The sequence below is a fragment of the Pelobates fuscus genome, chromosome 13 (assembly GCF_036172605.1).
Source record: "Pelobates fuscus isolate aPelFus1 chromosome 13, aPelFus1.pri, whole genome shotgun sequence".
Classification (NCBI taxonomy): Eukaryota; Metazoa; Chordata; class Amphibia; order Anura; family Pelobatidae; genus Pelobates; species Pelobates fuscus.
Genome location: NC_086329.1, coordinates 14,565,203 through 14,584,065, shown reverse-complemented (window position 1 = coordinate 14,584,065; position 18,863 = coordinate 14,565,203). Strand labels below are relative to the sequence as shown.

The 18,863-nt window shown below is 37.6% G+C and overlaps 1 protein-coding gene across 3 annotated transcripts in view; it reads right to left on the bottom strand.

Annotated features, from left to right (window-relative positions):
• The window catches only part of JAG2 (jagged canonical Notch ligand 2), a 76,821-nt gene that overhangs the window by 18,709 nt on the left and 39,249 nt on the right, over window positions 1-18,863 (bottom strand). For 2 of the 3 annotated variants that reach the window (XM_063440171.1, XM_063440172.1), the window contains exons 4-11: window positions 15,959-16,213; window positions 14,534-14,594; window positions 4,787-4,917; window positions 3,479-3,598; window positions 2,857-2,970; window positions 2,631-2,744; window positions 569-682; window positions 271-317 (exon numbers count right to left, since the gene is read on the bottom strand). In XM_063440171.1, the coding sequence (XP_063296241.1) occupies window positions 271-317; window positions 569-682; window positions 2,631-2,744; window positions 2,857-2,970; window positions 3,479-3,598; window positions 4,787-4,917; window positions 14,534-14,594; window positions 15,959-16,213 (956 nt within the window). The remainder of the gene's footprint in view (window positions 1-270; window positions 318-568; window positions 683-2,630; window positions 2,745-2,856; window positions 2,971-3,478; window positions 3,599-4,786; window positions 4,918-14,533; window positions 14,595-15,958; window positions 16,214-18,863) is intronic. The other variant, XM_063440173.1, reaches the window with a different exon arrangement.

Here is an 18,863-nt window from a genome sequence, read left to right as displayed (position 1 = left end):
GCAAAGATGCTACATCCCTGTTTCAATCAAGATCAAATATTTCCAGTAACATTTACAAATGATTTAGATCACCGATTAGTAAAAGGTAGAATTTTTATTTTCACGTCAGAGAGACATACATTTTATAAACTGCTATAATTCTGGAAGATTGTTATATCACCAGTGATGGCAATATAGATGGGGGGCTTTAAATGTCTTTATATGTAATATAAAGTGACAGATACACAGTACACCCAGAAGATACAGATAAGAGCAGGCAACACGACCCACCTTGCATATGCCCTTATTTTGACATTGCCCGTGGCACTCATTGACATCTGCAATAAAACAAACATTCTTAGAGAACACATCTATATAGAAACAATTCTAATAAAATAATTACAGCAAGTTAAAAACAAAAGTTTATAAAAAAAAAACAAAAAAGTGGAAATTCACTTCAGAGAACACAGAGCAGCTTCTGTAAAGAGCATTAAAAAGGAGGCATTCTCCAACAGAGCCACTGAATCAATGTGCAGTTCTAGTTCTGATAGAGTGCTGGAATCTTTTTTATAAACCATTAAATACTAACTGATATGACAATTTAGTCCCGCCCATCCTGGAATGCAGTCACAGTAATATCCACCAATCAGATTTCTGCAAGAATAAGCATTAAGACAGGGTTTCCCCTCACACTCATTAGCATCTGTGAAACAAGACAAAAGAAGACTTATGAAGGACAAACAAAAACAAGCAAAACAAAAACAAGCAAAAACACAAATTAAGATTTCCCCAGCACCAAATAAAAACACCAACAGATCATATGGCAGCGCCCCCATCACCATTAGAGTCCCATGCAAGCTGTACACACCCGCATGCCCGTGATGAAACATACTGGCCGCTTGCAGTTTCATGCTAGGTTAATGGTAGTACCGTAACTCACAAACTGAACAAGACCTTCATTTAAAATGCATTAGTTCACAGATTGTATTCCTTCAAACCAGGACAATGTTCCCACCACCGATTTAAATTTATAGCGGTTAAAGCAGACCTATCACCAGAGAAAGGAATGGACACTAAAATAAGAAAACCGTATAGTATAGGCATAGATGCTCAGCAGTCATTAAAGAGACACGATGTATTGGACCCCCGTTTATTTAATGCATCCCATTAATGCCAAAAGAAAAGAGATTATAGATTGTGCACACTCCTTTTATGTTACTGTGTTTTATGCATTCTCCAGGATTTGCAGCACCCATTGTGAGCTTTCGCTAAATTAGTATCTGAAACCCTCTTTCTGACCCCGGTGCTCCCATAGCGGTCTATATGAGCACTACTTCCAGCTGTCAATCATACGGTCTGTCCTCAGCAGTCACCTGGTAATCCGTTCCATCCATAAAACAAAATAATAGCGAAGATATTTGTGCGGCTTCATTTAACCCCTTAAGGACCAAACTTCTGGAATAAAAGGGAATCATGACATGTCACATATGTCATGTGTCCTTAAGGGGTTAAAGAGACCCGATAGGTACCCAGATTACTTTAGCTCATTGAAGTTGTCTGGGTGCAGGGTCCCTATTGCACTTGGTGCTGGGTTCCAGAGAAAGTGCAAGGTTTACATTGCAGCACTAAGTCTGCCTCCAGTGGCGGTCTACCAGACTGCCACTAGAGGAGCTTTCTGGATGTTATCTGACTTTTGGTCCAATAACTGACACAGGACATCCTCATGCTCTGTATGAGAACATCCAGCATTAGCCATTTCCGGGTAGGAAAGCATTGATTAAATGCTTTCCTATGGGGAGGCCCAATGCGTGCACGGCACTCACTGTGCATGCCCATTAGCGCCCGCTCATTGAGGGACATCAGCAATGTTCCTCAGCGCTGAGAACAGGTAAGTGTTTTTACCCCTTTACTCACCGTGGCGGGGGGAGGCAGAGGGAACTATAGTGCCAGGAATACAATTTTGTTTTCCTGGCACTATAGTATGCCATTACGCTTCTTGATTGAATGAAGTAATTGCTTCAATACAGCCCATTCAGTCTCTCTGCATAGAGCAGGTATGTACAATGATGATGCAATGCACTGTGCCCTCCCTACCCCCTACCCCACACTGCAGTTGTGCAGCTGTAAAATTTGCAAGGGACTGATGAAGAGACAAGAACCTATTGGGCAAAACAAGTTATTTACCTAGTTGAATTAGAATAAATCATTTTAAAGCATATAATGCCCCTCTAACGGACAGTCAATGCATTCAAACAGTTGACTAGAACATATAGAAGTTACATGAGATCAATATATTTGCTGGTAAAACAGTCTTCGAAATAAATACAATATTTTACTCTGTAGTGACAAAGTGTTATTTTCTGGTGATAGGCCAGCTTTAACATCAACGAACAAAAAAACAAACAACCAGACAAGTATGGATTATGAGGGGGAGGGTAAAAAATCAAAACCATTAAGATATACATAACTGCATCTAGGACTGGACTAGACTAGACTCTTGTAGGTTTAAAAGAATTAAGTCATAGGAGTTTCCCCTCGGGTGATCACCTGACTTATCTCAGCTAACATTTCAAATACCTTGTGTGTTCACAGTTATGAAATGCATTAACCAATTTGTAATACAGAGTGGCTGGATTGGGTTTGTGTCTTACCAAGCTGACATGTAGTTCCTACCCACTGTGGGGGGCAAATGCACTCAAAGCCATTGATAAGATCTTTACATATCCCACCACGTGCACAAGGGTTAGATGCGCATTCATCAATGTCTGCAGAACAAGAAAGGAAAACACAAAAAAGCGTGTTAAAACTCCATCATGAAAATAATCATACAGAAGTCAAACTATAAACAAAATACAAATAAATACAAAAATAACCTACCAATTGCGCAAGTTGGTCCAGTCCAACCTGGTGGACAATGACACTCAAAGCCAGAGGAGACTTCATGGCAGACACCATCGTTAGCACAAGGATTGGAAGCACATGCATGCTCGGCTTAAATAAAGTAAATAAAAACAAGATGAATTTTGCATTTAATATTAAAATTTTATTTTTTTGATTTGCAACGAGTAAAACATCAACAGGGAAATCAGCATCAGTTATTCAGGTCTGGATTGTCCCTTTAATGTGGTACATCAACATATATCCAACCCTAATATTTTTAAATAACCATTCTACAGAGACATGAATATATGATTTAATATCAGTTTTAGATTTAAAAAAAATAAATAAATAAAAAACACATTGTAGTAAAACAAATTTTAAAAAAATGAATTGTGATAATCGGGTCATCACACCCAAAAAGTGTTCTCTTGCACAGCGTACTGAGCTGCAGGAAAAGGTCAATCAAATTGTGTAAATATTGAAGGCAAGAAACAGTGGGAATCTCACCATTATTTATTAGAACAGGTTATTAAAATTGTGTGCAAAGTATGCAAAAAATTCAATAAAACAATTACGGAAGAAATAAAAAAAATAGGTATAGCAATAGACAGGAACCTACCAATTTCACAGTTCTTTCCCAAGTAGCCTTCTGGACAAATGCAATGATATTTGTCTGGCTCGGCATTCATGCATGTTCCACCATTTAAACATGGACGATGTGTTCCGCAGAAGTTTAGATCTTTGAAATAAACACAAAAGGATATAAAATTTGGAAAAAATAAATAAAAATTACAAGGCAAAGAGTTCATCCTACAAGGACATACATCATTCCTGTGATCCACAGTTCATCAGGGATCGGCACTTTGAGATGTACCACTTAATGTGGACACTGGAAAGAACCAACCATAACTCCCATCACTCTTACCCAGGGGAAAGCAGAATATCGGTTTAGTCAACAATATTACGAGCGTTGGTACACCCCAATTAAAATGGAGATTAAAAAAACGCTTCTATTATTAAAAGTATTGTGACGCATCTGAATCATGGGGTGGCTCAAGTGACACTTTACGCGTTTCTTATACTGTGTTTTAACGGTGGCATTTTTGAAGGATACCACACATGACATAGATCTATTAAGGCGTCCATGGAAAACTGGTAACTTTCCAGCTAGCTCAGACTGATGCTACCCAGTAGAACCAGGAGCGTAGACAAAATCAGCTTCACTATAAATATGTTGCATACCCCTCTGCTGCTCTAAACAATTTCTGAGCAGATATGACGGCAGTTAAACAGGTTTAAAAACCATTTAAATATGTTCAACAGAAATGTGAATCCATCCACAAATAGCTTTCAACTGTCAGCCTTGCACTAGTTTCCTGCTTTTAAAATTGCTCTGGTTACACCATGCTGACCTCAAGTTATCATCACGGGTTGGTCTGGCACCTTGTTCTTTTTCATGTGTGCACAAAAAGCAACAGCGAATGATAATAGTCGAGTGAGGAAAGGTTGACAAATGCTTCACATTGTCGTACGCGAGCTGCTGGGGGCTTGCCTTTGCAATGTGTTTCACGCCACTTGTGTAGAAAGAGGTTAAAGCAACAGGCCTTTAAAGATGCCGATAGCATGAGATCCAATTTGCTAGACTAAATTAAAACTGCCCTCTAAAAGAGCACCAAACTCACAGGGGATTCCCTAAAAATAGCCTGTTTGACCTGCCTAGCCTGCAGTCTTTAACACAATGCATTTTCTGCAAGTGGATATTGGTAACTTTTACGTGACCTGGCCTCTGAAGCAAAGGGAATTGGGCCACACTTCTAAATCAAAGCATTCCACCACTTGCTGAATGTGAAGGCCATTGGGGATGTGCAAGAGGAAAGCTACTCTCTGCAGAAACACAAATTGAAAAGGCAAGATGTGGACGATATACCTTTGTTGCAGAGCAGACCACCCCAGTTGGTCTCACAGTTACACTGCCAAGGCCCACGACAGCTGCCATGTATACAGCCAGGATACGGAACGCACTCGGTGCAGTATTGTCCTTGCCAGCCATAATGACACCTAGGAAGAGAAAGAATACATGTCAGTTAAACATAGAATAAGTAACCTGCAGAGTGCTACGAAGGTATAAAACATTCCTTTGTAAAGTTTAAACTTTCTGTCATAGATACGGAGAACCTAGTTTATTAAAATAAGATTGGAGATAGAATCAGTCAGATGAGATCATCACACAAACCGCAATAGTTTGTAGAGATAACATGTTGCAAGATATCACCCTATCCAGGTCTGCCTTCACACAATTGAATTTTTAACAAATAACAAAACACCCCGATGGCAATATGGCAACAAACACATCAGGGTGTGTGCAGAGCACGTCCCCCATCTCCTTTAACGGACTCGTTCACATTGGTCCATGGACACAGTTGCTGAATCTATAGCTCGGTTCCTGAAGAAACATGAAAATCACTACAACAAAATGACAAGCTACAACTGCAATCACAGAGTGCAACTGCTTCCATGATAACATTGAGAATTCAAAGTGGATTTTAAATAGAAGTTCAGAGTTGTCGAACAGAGAGCACTATAGGTTATATAGAATTATGGAGACCTGTAGTTCTAGAGTCGCAAATCATTTTTGTCATCTTCAGTCTGTAATTGACAAATGAAGCACTGTAGGACACCAGAGACTAACACAGACAATATCCAGCCCATTCCCAGATAGACACACCATGAGGTGTTAAAGAACCAACATGACCTATTTATGAAAACGTGCGCCCCATCGGCAATTGCAAGTAACGGAAAAGGACAAAAAAAAAAAAAAGTAACGTGCGCAATTTGCATAGATTTTTGAACATGCTTTTGGGCAAACGGCTGATGAGAGGTTAGCCAATTTGTTGTTCTAGAGCATAGAAGTGTTATTTCAAGACCTGGGGGTGGGTGCAGATACAGCTGTCTTGTCAATTTTCACAGGGTTATTTTAGGAAGCTTTTCCATACAATGAGCGTTATGCATTTATGCCGTGATTTTAAAAACTGGATTCCCAGCTTCGAGAGTCAAACAGTACAGGGTCTATCCTTCTATTTTAAAGAGAAAGTACAGAGATGTTTCAAATGCAGAACACAACAGTAATTTAATAAAGCAAGAAATGAAATCTGGAACTGAAATAATTGCAAGAAAAAATAAATAAAATAAAAACGACAATGCTTTTATAATTATTTTTTTTATTTAAGGGATTAAAAGTTAACTTCTGGTGAGTGAATCTCAAAAACCCTTTTCAATTCTAGTAATAAAGCCATTATTTTAGATTTCTTTTCTACCCGGTTTCACATGCTGGTTAGATATGAAATGCCGTTTTGGAGAGAGACACAGTGTTTATGTATCCCAGAATCACTACGCTTTATATCCGGTTTCACGAACATTATCTAGGAAGAACAAATCAAGACTTCCTGTATCACAGGAAGTCTGTTCAATCCTAATTTTACAGGTGATGCAGCAGCTTGAACTTCTATTTCCGTATGGGAAATGTAAAAAATAAAATTAACTATTTACACAAATTCTATGGCAAACTGTATCAGATGTCAGGGAAGGACAGCTTAAACGATTAACAAATAAGGCAATAGTATTTGAGTGCTTACAGATCTCCTCTCGGTATTTTCCAAATCATTAAAATTACAACTAGATTCTTGTAGAAATATATACAAAATGTAGAGGAATTGACCTGGAATTCCCTTTGACCTGCTCACTGTGTGAATGGGAAGGGGAAATGTGCGGAGTACGTTAGCAAACCTGGAAATGTCAGAGATCTTGGTTTCCAGGTCGAGGTCAATACAAATATAATTTGGTTTCATTTCTCAAATTATTCACTGTATTCCAATTATGTACCACCACAGGGGAGGCTACCTGCAATACTCCAGCTGTCAAGTGTGATACGGCCCATGTGACATACTTTCTGCCTACAATTTAAACAATGGGCACCCATTTTAGTTAGGATTTTTCATTTTGTGGGGTGAGGGAGAAGGAGAGAAATAAACATTTTATATAGGTTAATTTTTTTCTTTTCTCTACACACACGCATACGTTTTCCATCGGACTAACAATACAAACAAATTATTAATATTATTGGTATTTATATAACGCCAACTAATTCCGCAGCACTTTACAATATTATGAAAGGGGGTAAAGTTACAATACATGAGACAATTACACAGTGGCACAGGAACAATAGGTAGATGAGGGCTCTGCTCAAACAAGCGTACAGTCTAGAGGAGGTGGGGTACAAATTACACAACAGGGCAGCAAGGGTGACAGCCACCAAATAAGGTGGGAAAGTAGCATAGCTGGAGGAGAGAGTGGAGTATGGTTCTTTAGGAGAGCAAGAGACAGATTTTATAGATAAGTTACTCTAGAAGTCCATAATCATTTCTGAACAGATGTGTTTTGAGGGACTTCTTAAACAATTGAAGACTAGGGGAGAGTCTGATGGGGGTAGGCAGGCTGTTCCAAAAGAAGGGCCGCCCACGAGAAATACTGGAAGCGAGAGTTAGCAGTAAGGGTGCAAGCAGCGGACAGGAGAAGGGGGCATATCTATGAATCAGGAGAGAAATGTAAGAGGTGCTAGAGTTGCTTAGAGCTTTAAATAAACACAAGATTTTGAAAGTTTCTGAACGAACACACACTGTACTTGTTAAACATGGTTAAGTTTAACTCCATAAAACTGCAAAACAGGGAATGAAACAGGGAACAGATTCAATTAGAACATTAAATATCTTTGGGGAAAGACCTAAACTGACTTCTTGATCAGAGCACTGTGAACAAAAGTCTTTTGACTAAGTACATTAAATGTCAGAATACAGTCAATGTGGCATGGAAATCTAAACAAATAGCATGTGGGTCGCCAAGGAAACCTTATCAGGCTCCGAAATTCTATGTCTGCACCAAAGCAATTGTTATGTGTAGGATACGGTGACCTTGCAAAACAGAGGATGAGGCTCAAAGACAGACAATCTCATTGCTGCACAAGGTAATTCTTTAAATCGCATCCAAGAACAGCTGGCCCACCAACACAGGAAAAACACACACTGAATGAAACATGGGAAGGAAGCACTGGACGAAAGAGGCAGACAAAACGCCACTGATCTTTTTTAGTTTCACACAAACCTAGATATAGCACCCACACCTCCCAACAATTTCAATGGACAAAGAGGAGCACTTTATTTTAGGGGGGTGTGGCTGGCCAGTGGTGGGGTTCTTCTGATAAATGTAACTGGCCCACTAATAACAATTTATACAACTGAAATGTAATTTATAACAAATGTATCTTATTTACACAGATTTCTTGTAATTAAGAAAAATGTAGTTTTGCTTAATGAAGCAATTTTAGTTCCATTCTCTGCCATTAACCGGATTTAAATCCCTTTTGATTCTGTTTATGCAGCCCTAGCAATGACACACACAGCCTCTGTGAAAAAGAATGGTTTCATTTGCAATCAGATGTGACAGCACCATGTGTTTACTTTAGAAGTTCTTGTATACGGTTTTGTAAATAAACTTTAATCAGACATATAGAATGATCCGATTGGTCAATACACCAGAACCAGAATTTAAACAAAGGTTGTTTTGGTGTTTATAGTGTCCTCCCTAAAGACATATTGCGTTGGAGCTCTTTTATACACTCAGACACACCAATATGGAGAATCAAGAAAAGGACATTAGGGCCCAAATCCCTCTCTTATTCACAAACTAAATGTGTATCACTGAGCTTCATAGCCACACCAAACTCCTGAGCTTTAAGAAAAGGGGAGACTAAGATATAGGGTTGGGATGACCAACACTGACCAGAGTCCAGAAGAGGGTGTGGTGGCAGAAGAAAAACAAACAAAAATATATATTGATCTACAACAAAATTGCCATGCCCATATAAATCAAATTGAAAATATTATAAATGCAAATTTGAATTGACGAAAACCAAACCACATAAAATAAACCCAACACAATGTGTGAAATGACAATATTAATAAATGTGAGAGACACTATAAATAGAGAATCAATTCTGGGCATTAGCCACCAATTGCATGTTACAGTTTGCACCTAGGTTGAGTTTTTCACACAGTCGCCTATGGTTGCACCACGTTCCTGGCACCAACCTAGAAAGCCAGGTTGGTTGCCAAGTGCTACAAACAGAAGTGAAATCATAAAATAATGCAATATTTCCCATGAATTCGCTCCCATGCAGCATTCCATACAGATATTACAATTACCCAAGAAAGAATCATGGGAAACTGGCATAGGGTTTCCAATAAAAAGGGGTAATATTGAGAGAACATGAGAAAGCCATAGAACAAATAAATAATGATAGAACAACAAAAAACACGGTTAAGGATTGTAGCCATTGTCACAGCGAATGTTTATTGAATCACATATATTACAATGTTTCTTCAGATTGAATCATTAGTAACTTTTAATTGGTTTGGAGCTAAAGCTTTGCACGAGGGTGGAGAGCTTCGAGAACTCTACTGGTGCACGTTTCATCAATACCATGCCACTATACACAATATCCAGTCAAAGAGAGTGCTCACACAATGTCTAAAACACAGCTCAACAGAACTTGTAACAATAAGCATATGAATGGCTGAAGTTCATAGACAGACTTGCAAACAAGATTACCAAGTTAGATGCTTGTATCTGGTTAAATGCCAGATGAATGGTAGAATGCAACATCTACAAATTCTTACTGAGAAGTTAATTGGCCAAGACAGGTTATTGTGTCAGTGGAGGTGGAGGAGCGACACGAAGATGCAAACAGTTTAAAAGGGACATTTCAGGCTTATAGGTGCACAAAACACAAACAAAATCCTTACAAACCAGTAGAGCTGTATTTTAAGTTCTCTGGGGTTTGTTTTGCTAGGCTGTAGATGAATGACAGATCTAGAGATGGATAACTTCAGTCACAATATAAATGCACCTACAAATATCAGTTAATATGATCTGTCTGGGAGTTAAGATCTACCTGACCAAATATCTCCATTTATGGGTTTTCATTAACAAAGCTACTATTGCTGAATCTACCCTGTGCAGCACAGCATTACAGTAATTGGAAATAATCGCGATAGTCGGAAAAGTGGATATGCTCTGGTCCCTCTTGAAGCCAGCAAATCTGGACATTGCAAGTAAGAGAAGGGCCTTTTATTTCAGCATCTATTTATTGCAATTTTAGCACATTACCTCTCTAAAGTATAAAATGTGGAGAACCAACTCTACATGCAGTGCCAATTCTTTCCACAATTAAATTAGTCTATAAAAATAAATTTAAAAAATAAAAAAAGCCATTGTATTCGAACTCTGCAAAAACATGCACATACTAAACACAAATATATATCCCATTATTTACCATTTAAGACCTCAATAAATGGCTTTCTTGGCAGGCACAGCCTTCACTTATAAATAAATATTTAAAACTAAATAAGATATAAATTCCAGAGTTTCCTACACATGCACACATATCAATTATTCATGAAAACCATTATACAACGATAACATGCAGCAGAGTTCTCAACAGAACAAATTTGCTGAAAATTGGTTTATGTAAAATGCTTTCCTAATGCGGGTAAATACGATTTAAAAAATAAAATAAAAAAATAAAAATAATAATAGTTACACTGGAAACATGATTAAGCAAAAAACACCCATATAACTTATTTCTATCAACTCTTATCCCAGGACTGGCAATACCCAATGAATCCATTACTAGAGGTCCCGATGTTTTAGAAAAAGAACTTCGAGTTAGGGGGGTGCCATGTGCTAGGTCAGACTGTCCTTTGATTTTCTGTTGAAAACATGGACCGGGTTTTAATCACTAAAGTGAGAATTGTTTGGAATGAAGTCAAAAACAGGCAAACAGGAGATCATCACAAAGTTGACTTTAAATTTCCCCTAAAAATATGTCACTTTGTAAATAACTAAAATTCTATGATAAACTATAGATATACAAGTACCATTACATTTCAGCTTGACATGGTTTAGGTTACAGGAACACACAAAAATAAAATTAAATAAATAAAATACACATCACCAAGCCTTGAATTAGTGAAAGAACCCCTGGTAAGTCAGATAATACTGGGCTCAGGAACCAGAATTTTTATATCAAAAGGTTAACTCTGGACTCAGAATCGCTGTGCTAGTCGAGTACCAACTATATTCTTCGCATGAAACGTATGTGGCGTACAGTTGCCAAGCAACTTAGTCCTATTTAGAACCAGAGTTTAACAAGTTTAGGTAAATCATCAATGGTCACATGCATGTTTAAATGCAGAGTCGAAGAGTTAAAAAAAAAAAAAAAAAAAAAAAAAAACACATTTTCACAATGTTAACATTCTCAGTTTGAGCCAGACTAGTGACCTGTGGGTTTAATGAATGGATGTTTCTCTTGAATGAAGATGTATGGTGAAATGGAGGCATGATTCTTAAGAAAGAAATTAAATAACTACCACATGTACAAGTGTGTACAAACACTTAAAAACAACTACTTAAAGAATTCTAATCCAAAAGAATGAGGGCATGGGGGAAAAAAAAATATAGAGTTGGTATCGGTAATAAACATGCCTGATAAAGGCCAGAAGGTTAACTACAAACACTGATTTCACTATAAAATTAATTCACGTTTGTAAATCGTAAATATTTAAGAGTTCACTCGCCATTTCGTCTAGGATAACATACAAAAATACGCATTTTATTTGAAAATTATCTTCATTCTGTACTGTCTCAGGAAGGGGTCTCCCACTCAGAGTGCGGATTCAGAGGAAGCCCAATACTGTACAGTCATTATCCCCTATGGGTTTGTGAACCTAGACCAGGCAGAGCTGGTTTGTGTTTGGCAATTTCAATTATGTGCAAAGTAAACGTGAGATGCACAGGTTATAGCATAGCAACCATAAACAATAGTCCATTCCTTTTTAAGCAGTTTGAACTTCGACCATACTTTTACTCTATCTCCTACCAACCAAGCACACATTACAGAGAGCCACTCTACTGATTGAGCAAGAAACCGGAGCCACGCCATTGTGAGGGACGTTGATAACATGGTACAAAGGACATCTCACGTGAGCCAAGAACCTTCGCTAAAATACACCATAAATTGTAAATGTGTACATGATTTGAGTAAGGAAGCTCAAACTTCGTTGTTCTTTATCCCTTGACATAAACACAGATCACGTACATGGTATTAGTTTGGCTGACTCTTCAATTCAATATCGCCAGTACCCATTCTATAAAAAGTCAGATAAATTATAGCAGAATTAACTTTGCAATACAGTTTTATTAGACACGTTTTAATACGGCCTCCACTGAGCTTTTACAATAATCTATTGTTGAAATTGCCTGAAGCAAGACAAGTACTATGTTCCTGTCTCAATTAATAAAGAATTCTAGATAGTTTTGACCTATGGGTTAGGAACTACTGATTTAAGTGAACCACGGGTAGGATAACCTGTGCTATCAGTGGAGAATGATTGATGTAGAATACATAGCTATCTGGTAACCACTCCTATTCTCCCGGTATAACAGACACCAACGATTTACTCCCTGTATAACAGACACCAACGATTTACTCCCTTACAACAACCAACTGGCAATCTGCTGACAGAGTTGAACACTGAAAAGAATTGGCAACTTTATTTAGAACATTTTACAAGTCAGCTACAGTAACGTATACATATATCCACCAGATACAAGTAAGCTACTGCAACACTTCTAGACTTTATGCCAGCAGAGCCATTCGCATATAAATTCATACGTATCCACACATCTCCCACACACTTTGCAGAGATAAACAGTCAATATCTCCACGTTAGGCCGGCGACTGTCAGATGTTAATCAGGTATTTACAACAATGAAAAGGAAGAACTCGGCACCATCTCGGAGATGAAAGGGCCGTTGCTGAAATTTGCTGTCAAAGCAGTAGCTTTTCAAACATGATAGGACTCTAGGAAGGATAAGGACTCTTTGATCATTGATGGTGTTCTGGAACTCCAGGTTCAGAAAGAGTTAAACCGAAAAAGCTATCCGGACAAAAACATTTTTAAACAAGAAATTGGATCTTTAAACTACTGACGGAGGTCAAAAATGTTGATGGCTCTTAAAAGCATAAACGATTATTACTACAGACACACAAACAGTCCTCTAAAATGGGCCTAAACGGTTTCCCCGAGTAAACTATATATCATTTCTAAAATAAAGCTAGATTAATTCAAGTTAGTGACATTGTTCGGGGCAAGATATTTCACTATAAATAAATCCCATAGATTTTAAGATGCAATAAAACTCTTACTTGTGGTTAATCTAATTTACAGACATTCGCTGAATAGATAGAACACAAAAATATGCAAATCAGCATAGTGTGTGGTACATGCAGTTCAGGGTACATGCAGAGCCCAGACAGGTTTTTCATTTTTCTTTTTTACTCTACAGTTTAAACATTTCTGTGTCCGGAGTGTTTAATAGGAGGGAAGTGTCAAATAAAATCCTGGACGGAACAGAAAGACCAAGAAGCACAATATTCAGCATGGAGGGTTCCAAAACAAGGTTATATTCTGGCTTTCTAGTACAACACAGAACAGTTTATTCACCATGTCCAGGATTAATGGGAGTTGCCAGGTAACTAAGCTGTGTCTTGGTAAGTGGTTAGGTATTAGGATAAGTAATGCCATGGTTATGCATTAGGAAGAAGCTATGGACTATGGAGTGCACAGCGTGGAACACCGTTTCCAATGTTTATGCTAAAATACCACTGATAATGGTATCACTGAAGACAAATGCAGAATTCAGAGCCAGCTCTTAATAAAGCGGTTTGCAGGAAAGAAAAATGGACGGTGTCTATATTGAAAAAATAAAATAAAAAACACAAACATAAAAATAAGAATTCCAAACACAGTGAAGAAAACCATGAACTTAACCATGTAAAAAATATAAAACAACACTAGAAGAGGTCCATTATTTCCTATGTTTTAACGGTCTGAACAGAATACTTGCATTAGGTGCTCATTGGATTCAGGATTTAACCTGCTTGGAATTCCATGGGAAGAGACAGACAGAACTAATGAGCATGCAGAACAGCTAACTCCTTCTCATACGGAACCAATGATGCCAACCACAAAACTGGATAACAAACAGGCAAAAAAAACAACAACCCACAAATCTCACAAATAACCGTATTCAATGTAAGCAGATTAATTTAATAAAATAGATTTATACAATATTGTAAGAGACATTCGCTGCATTCACAAGAGAAAGGACTTGGAATTTCTAAGACCACCATGAATTAAACTGGAGCTGGAGTTTACAGTGCAAGTCAGATAATTGGCACCAAGATCTGGACTCACACCTATCCCTCTTCCTTTTATTTTCCCCCATTGAATTCAAAGCAGCCTTTGTTTTTACCTAGTAAGTGAAACATGGCAGATTTCCAAGAATCCCAGTTAGAAAGCTCGGAATATGTCTTCATGACACAAAAATAATAAAATACAAAGCCTGAGCAGATAGCATCCCACTTTAAAGAGTCTTTACTGGGCACAATATATGGGACTAAAGGTTTTTTTTTTTTTAGCAGCATTCATTGTTTGCAAAGGAAAGGATCGTATAAATACAATCAAGCCGTTCTCACAATCGCAATAAAGGCAGCGCTTACTTGCATTCTCCTGGCACGGTGCATCCCCCATGCAGTAAATCACATCCTTGCTTGCAAACAGCTAAGAAAAAAAAAAGAAGAAGAAAGTGATGTAAGCGACAATACAAAAATTAAAGGATTTACTAAACTATATCCTCGTATAAAATGAAAGTTGTTACATAAGCATATTAACAGTTCTGCTTTAAAGAGATGCTGCATTATATCATCTATAAAATGTTAACTAAGTAGACATTGTGCTAGATGTAGGGGTAAGCAACCTTCGGCACTGCAGGTTAAGGACTACATCTCCCATAATGCTATTACACTATGGCAATGCCTCAGGGAAGACTTGGTCTACAACATTTGAGGCGCTAAAGGTTGCCTATCCCTTACTCGTACAGCATCAGTCACCCCGGGTTGCTTATCGCTGGATTTTTCTCAGGGGTCCACAGAATTGAATATATTTGTGCTGCACAAAAGGAAACCAGGGCATTCATGCTATACATGAAAGCTGCACATGGGGTGACATCACCCGTAACGCCCATTACTGGGACACTTATTTATAAGCAGTGCACATAAAGGTTTTTTGGGAGTCGTACTTCCATTCTCCGCTTAACAGCTAAACTACAACTCCCAGAAACCATAGAAGATTATTATTAGTGGAGGAAAAGGCTTGTGTAACAAAAATTCTAAATATCAGACATGGCATGTTTTTTCACAAATGAAAGCACTTGGGTCAGGCGTACAGTTTCTGTATTCCGAGCCAAGAGATTCCTGAAAGTCTTTTAGGAATTCTGTGCAATGCATATACCCTGGACAAAATGATGTATAGGTCTGGGGAAGCCAGTTTTCCTTTGGCGTTTGTTACATAGCTGCTGTACTGTAACAGGATGAAGGGAAACCAGAATATGGAGCATAAGGATTTCCAGAGAGAGAGGTTGGGCAGTTAGTCTTTTGGTCATACTACAGCTTTCAGCAAAAACAATCCAACATCGGATGCTGTCCAAGTTACATATTAATCAGCAGAGCAACCCCCTAAAGACAGCAGGAGAGCAATTTGAAAACCTGTCTTGTAACAGAAGGAAACCAAAAACAATTTTACAAATGGAGAGAGAGAGAGAGAGAGCGCGAGCCTTTGTAATGGAGTCTTATAAAGCATTGAATATGGATTTAAAAAAAATGAAAATGTTTCTGATGTTATTATGTGAATTGCAATGGTTTCTGGGCTCCAGTTCTTCCGTTCCTCCATCTGGTCGATACTTGGGTCCATCTCCCTACACAGTCCAAGTCACCCACACAATGTATCAGATCTAATAGAAAGTTATAATTGACCAGTTCCAAAGCCACCGTCTACTGGAAACAAAGGTCAGTGTTCCTTTGACAGATAAAGGGCCCATTTAATAAATTAAAGAATAAAAAAAAAAAAAAAAGTTTTAGACACTGTACCTTGCTTACACTCTTCCCCCATCCATCCTTCCATGCAGGCCTTGTTTCCATTATGATCACAAGTGTAATGTCCAACAAAGTCATCCCTCGGTCTACATAATTTGTTACACATAGAGCCATAATAGTTCTCATCGCATCGGACTCTAATCTTCAGGTCAAAGTGGGCTACGTGTCCGTTTAAAGGTAGGGGTGTCCACTGGTCATCCGGGTTGATCACTCCAGCATGAGTCACTCGATCAATCAAGAGTTCATCACCTAAAATACATTTCAATCAAAACATTATTACAAAAGATAACGTATTGCAAGAAGGTATTTATTAAAAAAAAAAAAAAATGTATCCACTTTCAGTTGGAGAAGTAGAAGGTGACCAATCTAACCTGTACTCTTGTGTAGCAACTCAGACCATGGATTCTCCAAATGTTCATGTAGCAACTTTTATTTATTACATTTAAATACATATATTATGCTTTGTTTAACCCCTTAAGGACCAAACTTCTGGAATAAAATGGAATCATGACGTGTCACACACGTCATGTGTCCTTAAGGGGTTAAACATTAGACAAACTACAATATATTGGGGTGATTTAGCAGAAAGTGTTCTGCTCTAATACAGACACTTTCCCTTGGTGCAAAAAAAAAAAAAAAAAAAAAAAAAAAAACAGATTAAAAGAAAAATCAGATTTTTTTAAACATTTATTTATAAATGCACTTTTCAAAGTTTTAGTTGTATGCATATAAAGTGTTTTTTTTTATGTTTATATATAATTTGATAGATACCATCATTTATATTGTATGAGTATATTAATATATGACATTATCTATTGTTATAAGTATGATGCACTTGGAGCGATGAGGCTATATGGGATAAACAAATGTGATTTTATGTATTTGTTGAAACTTTTTGAATAAATATGATAAATACAAAAAAATAAATAAAGTATGTGTGTTTAACCTGGGTTATTAATTTATATGATAAACTGTTATAAAATCAATGCTAATACATAATGGCATCATTATGGGAACCTGTGTTAAACACTATAGAGAATTGGAAAACGCATCATGGGGATGGAAGATTTTTTTTTTTTATTATTTTTTTTAAAGAAAGTTTAGAATATGTTAACAGGTTAAAAAAATTACAAAAAATTAAACCCAATTCCCTCCCAAAAAACTAGCATCTACGGGGTATAATAAAATGATAACCTGCTTGTTAACAGGACACTACAAAGTACAAGACATCTCCCATTCAGAACAGAGATGTTGCCTACACCAGTAAAGTTTTCTTTACAGTGACAATATAGGATTATCTTTTTTGCTTCAAGTGGTTTTGTTAGAGTCTGTACTAGTTTGTCAATGTGTGGATTTTTTTCGTTCACAGTAGAATAAACAAGGATAGCATTGTTTATATATGGGGTATCAGCTTGTTGAATCACCGTCTGATTGCCATCTACTCTCCAATACTGATTCAAACTGGTTTCTTTTTGCCTTCATTTTTTTTATTAAACAGCACAAAAAGAGTATAGTGATTTCCTGAAGTTGGAATACTCGAGCATGGTTTCATCCTACATTACTAGGTAGATCTCGTTTATATAAGCATATGTTAAAGGACCACTATAGCCACCCAGACCACTTCAGCTCAATGAAGTGTTCTGGGTGCCAGGTCCCCCAGGTTTTAACCCTTCAGATATAAACATAGCAGTTTCAGAGAAACTGCTATGTTTACATGGCAGGGTTAATCCAGCCTCTAGTGGCAGTCTTCCTAACAGCCGCTAGAGGCGCTTCCGCGACGCTCAATGCGAAATTCGCATTGAGCACGCAGAATGTCCATAGGAAAGCAATGGGAAATGCTTTCCTATAAGCGTTTATAATGTACGCGCGGCTCTTGTTTTAACCCCTTCAGCACAGCGGGAGGGGGGCCTAAGGATTATATAGTGCCAGGAAAAAGTTTGTTTTCCTGACACTATAGTGGTCCTTTAACAATAGTTCTAGTTTTATCTAAGCAATAGTGCAACAAGGTTGCAAAAACATTTCTATGGGTACAACCATCATAGGCTGTGAGTGTTGAGTGTAGCAATCCAGAAAGAACGGTTCAAATAGGTCATGTGGCACTGTATGTGTGATATATTGACAATAGGGGCTAAATGGCCAGCGCTCTAACAAGCAGCATGTGCGTTTGCTTGATAACGCATCTTTCCCAATGAAACAATCAATTAAGGCTTCAGTTTTTAGGCCACAAATTATTATTATTATTTATTTTTTTTTTTTAAATAAAGCCTTACATTTTGACAAGTGGTGTTGACAGAGTGCGCATGCGCGCGCTCTCACACACGGCAGAGTATTTCATATAGATCTGTAAAATGAGCACGCCCCATTTAATCTATTTTTAGATTAAAGAAAAAATGAGATAAGTCTAATTAGATTGATTTCCAGCTTCAATAGTCATAGTGATGGCTCCTATACAGACATAATCTTAGCACGCTGATAAGCACCTTAATTCTGGTAATTCCCATCTGTAAGCCGAGCCAGTAACCGTGCAGCAGACAAGTGTGCATATTATAAAGCTGCTATCAGCTTTATAAACAAACCGCTCTAAACAAAATATAAAAGGTGGAAAGAAAGTCACGTTGAAATGTTTTGGGGCCATTTGTGGTATCAATAAAATAAAATTGGAAATTGTGGCTAAATTACCGTTTAATGAACTAAGCTACAGCCAGTAAAGGAACTCTTTACCAACAGGGTTATATTTTCTACTGTGAGAATGCGGTAAATTGAGAGCGAATTACAAATTTAAGGTCACAATAGCCGACAAACAAGTTTTCTAGTTTAGAGATTTTAACTTTAAATTCTCACTTTAGTAACCATGCAGGTTTTACACAATACCGGCTAGTGGTTAATAAAATACACAATA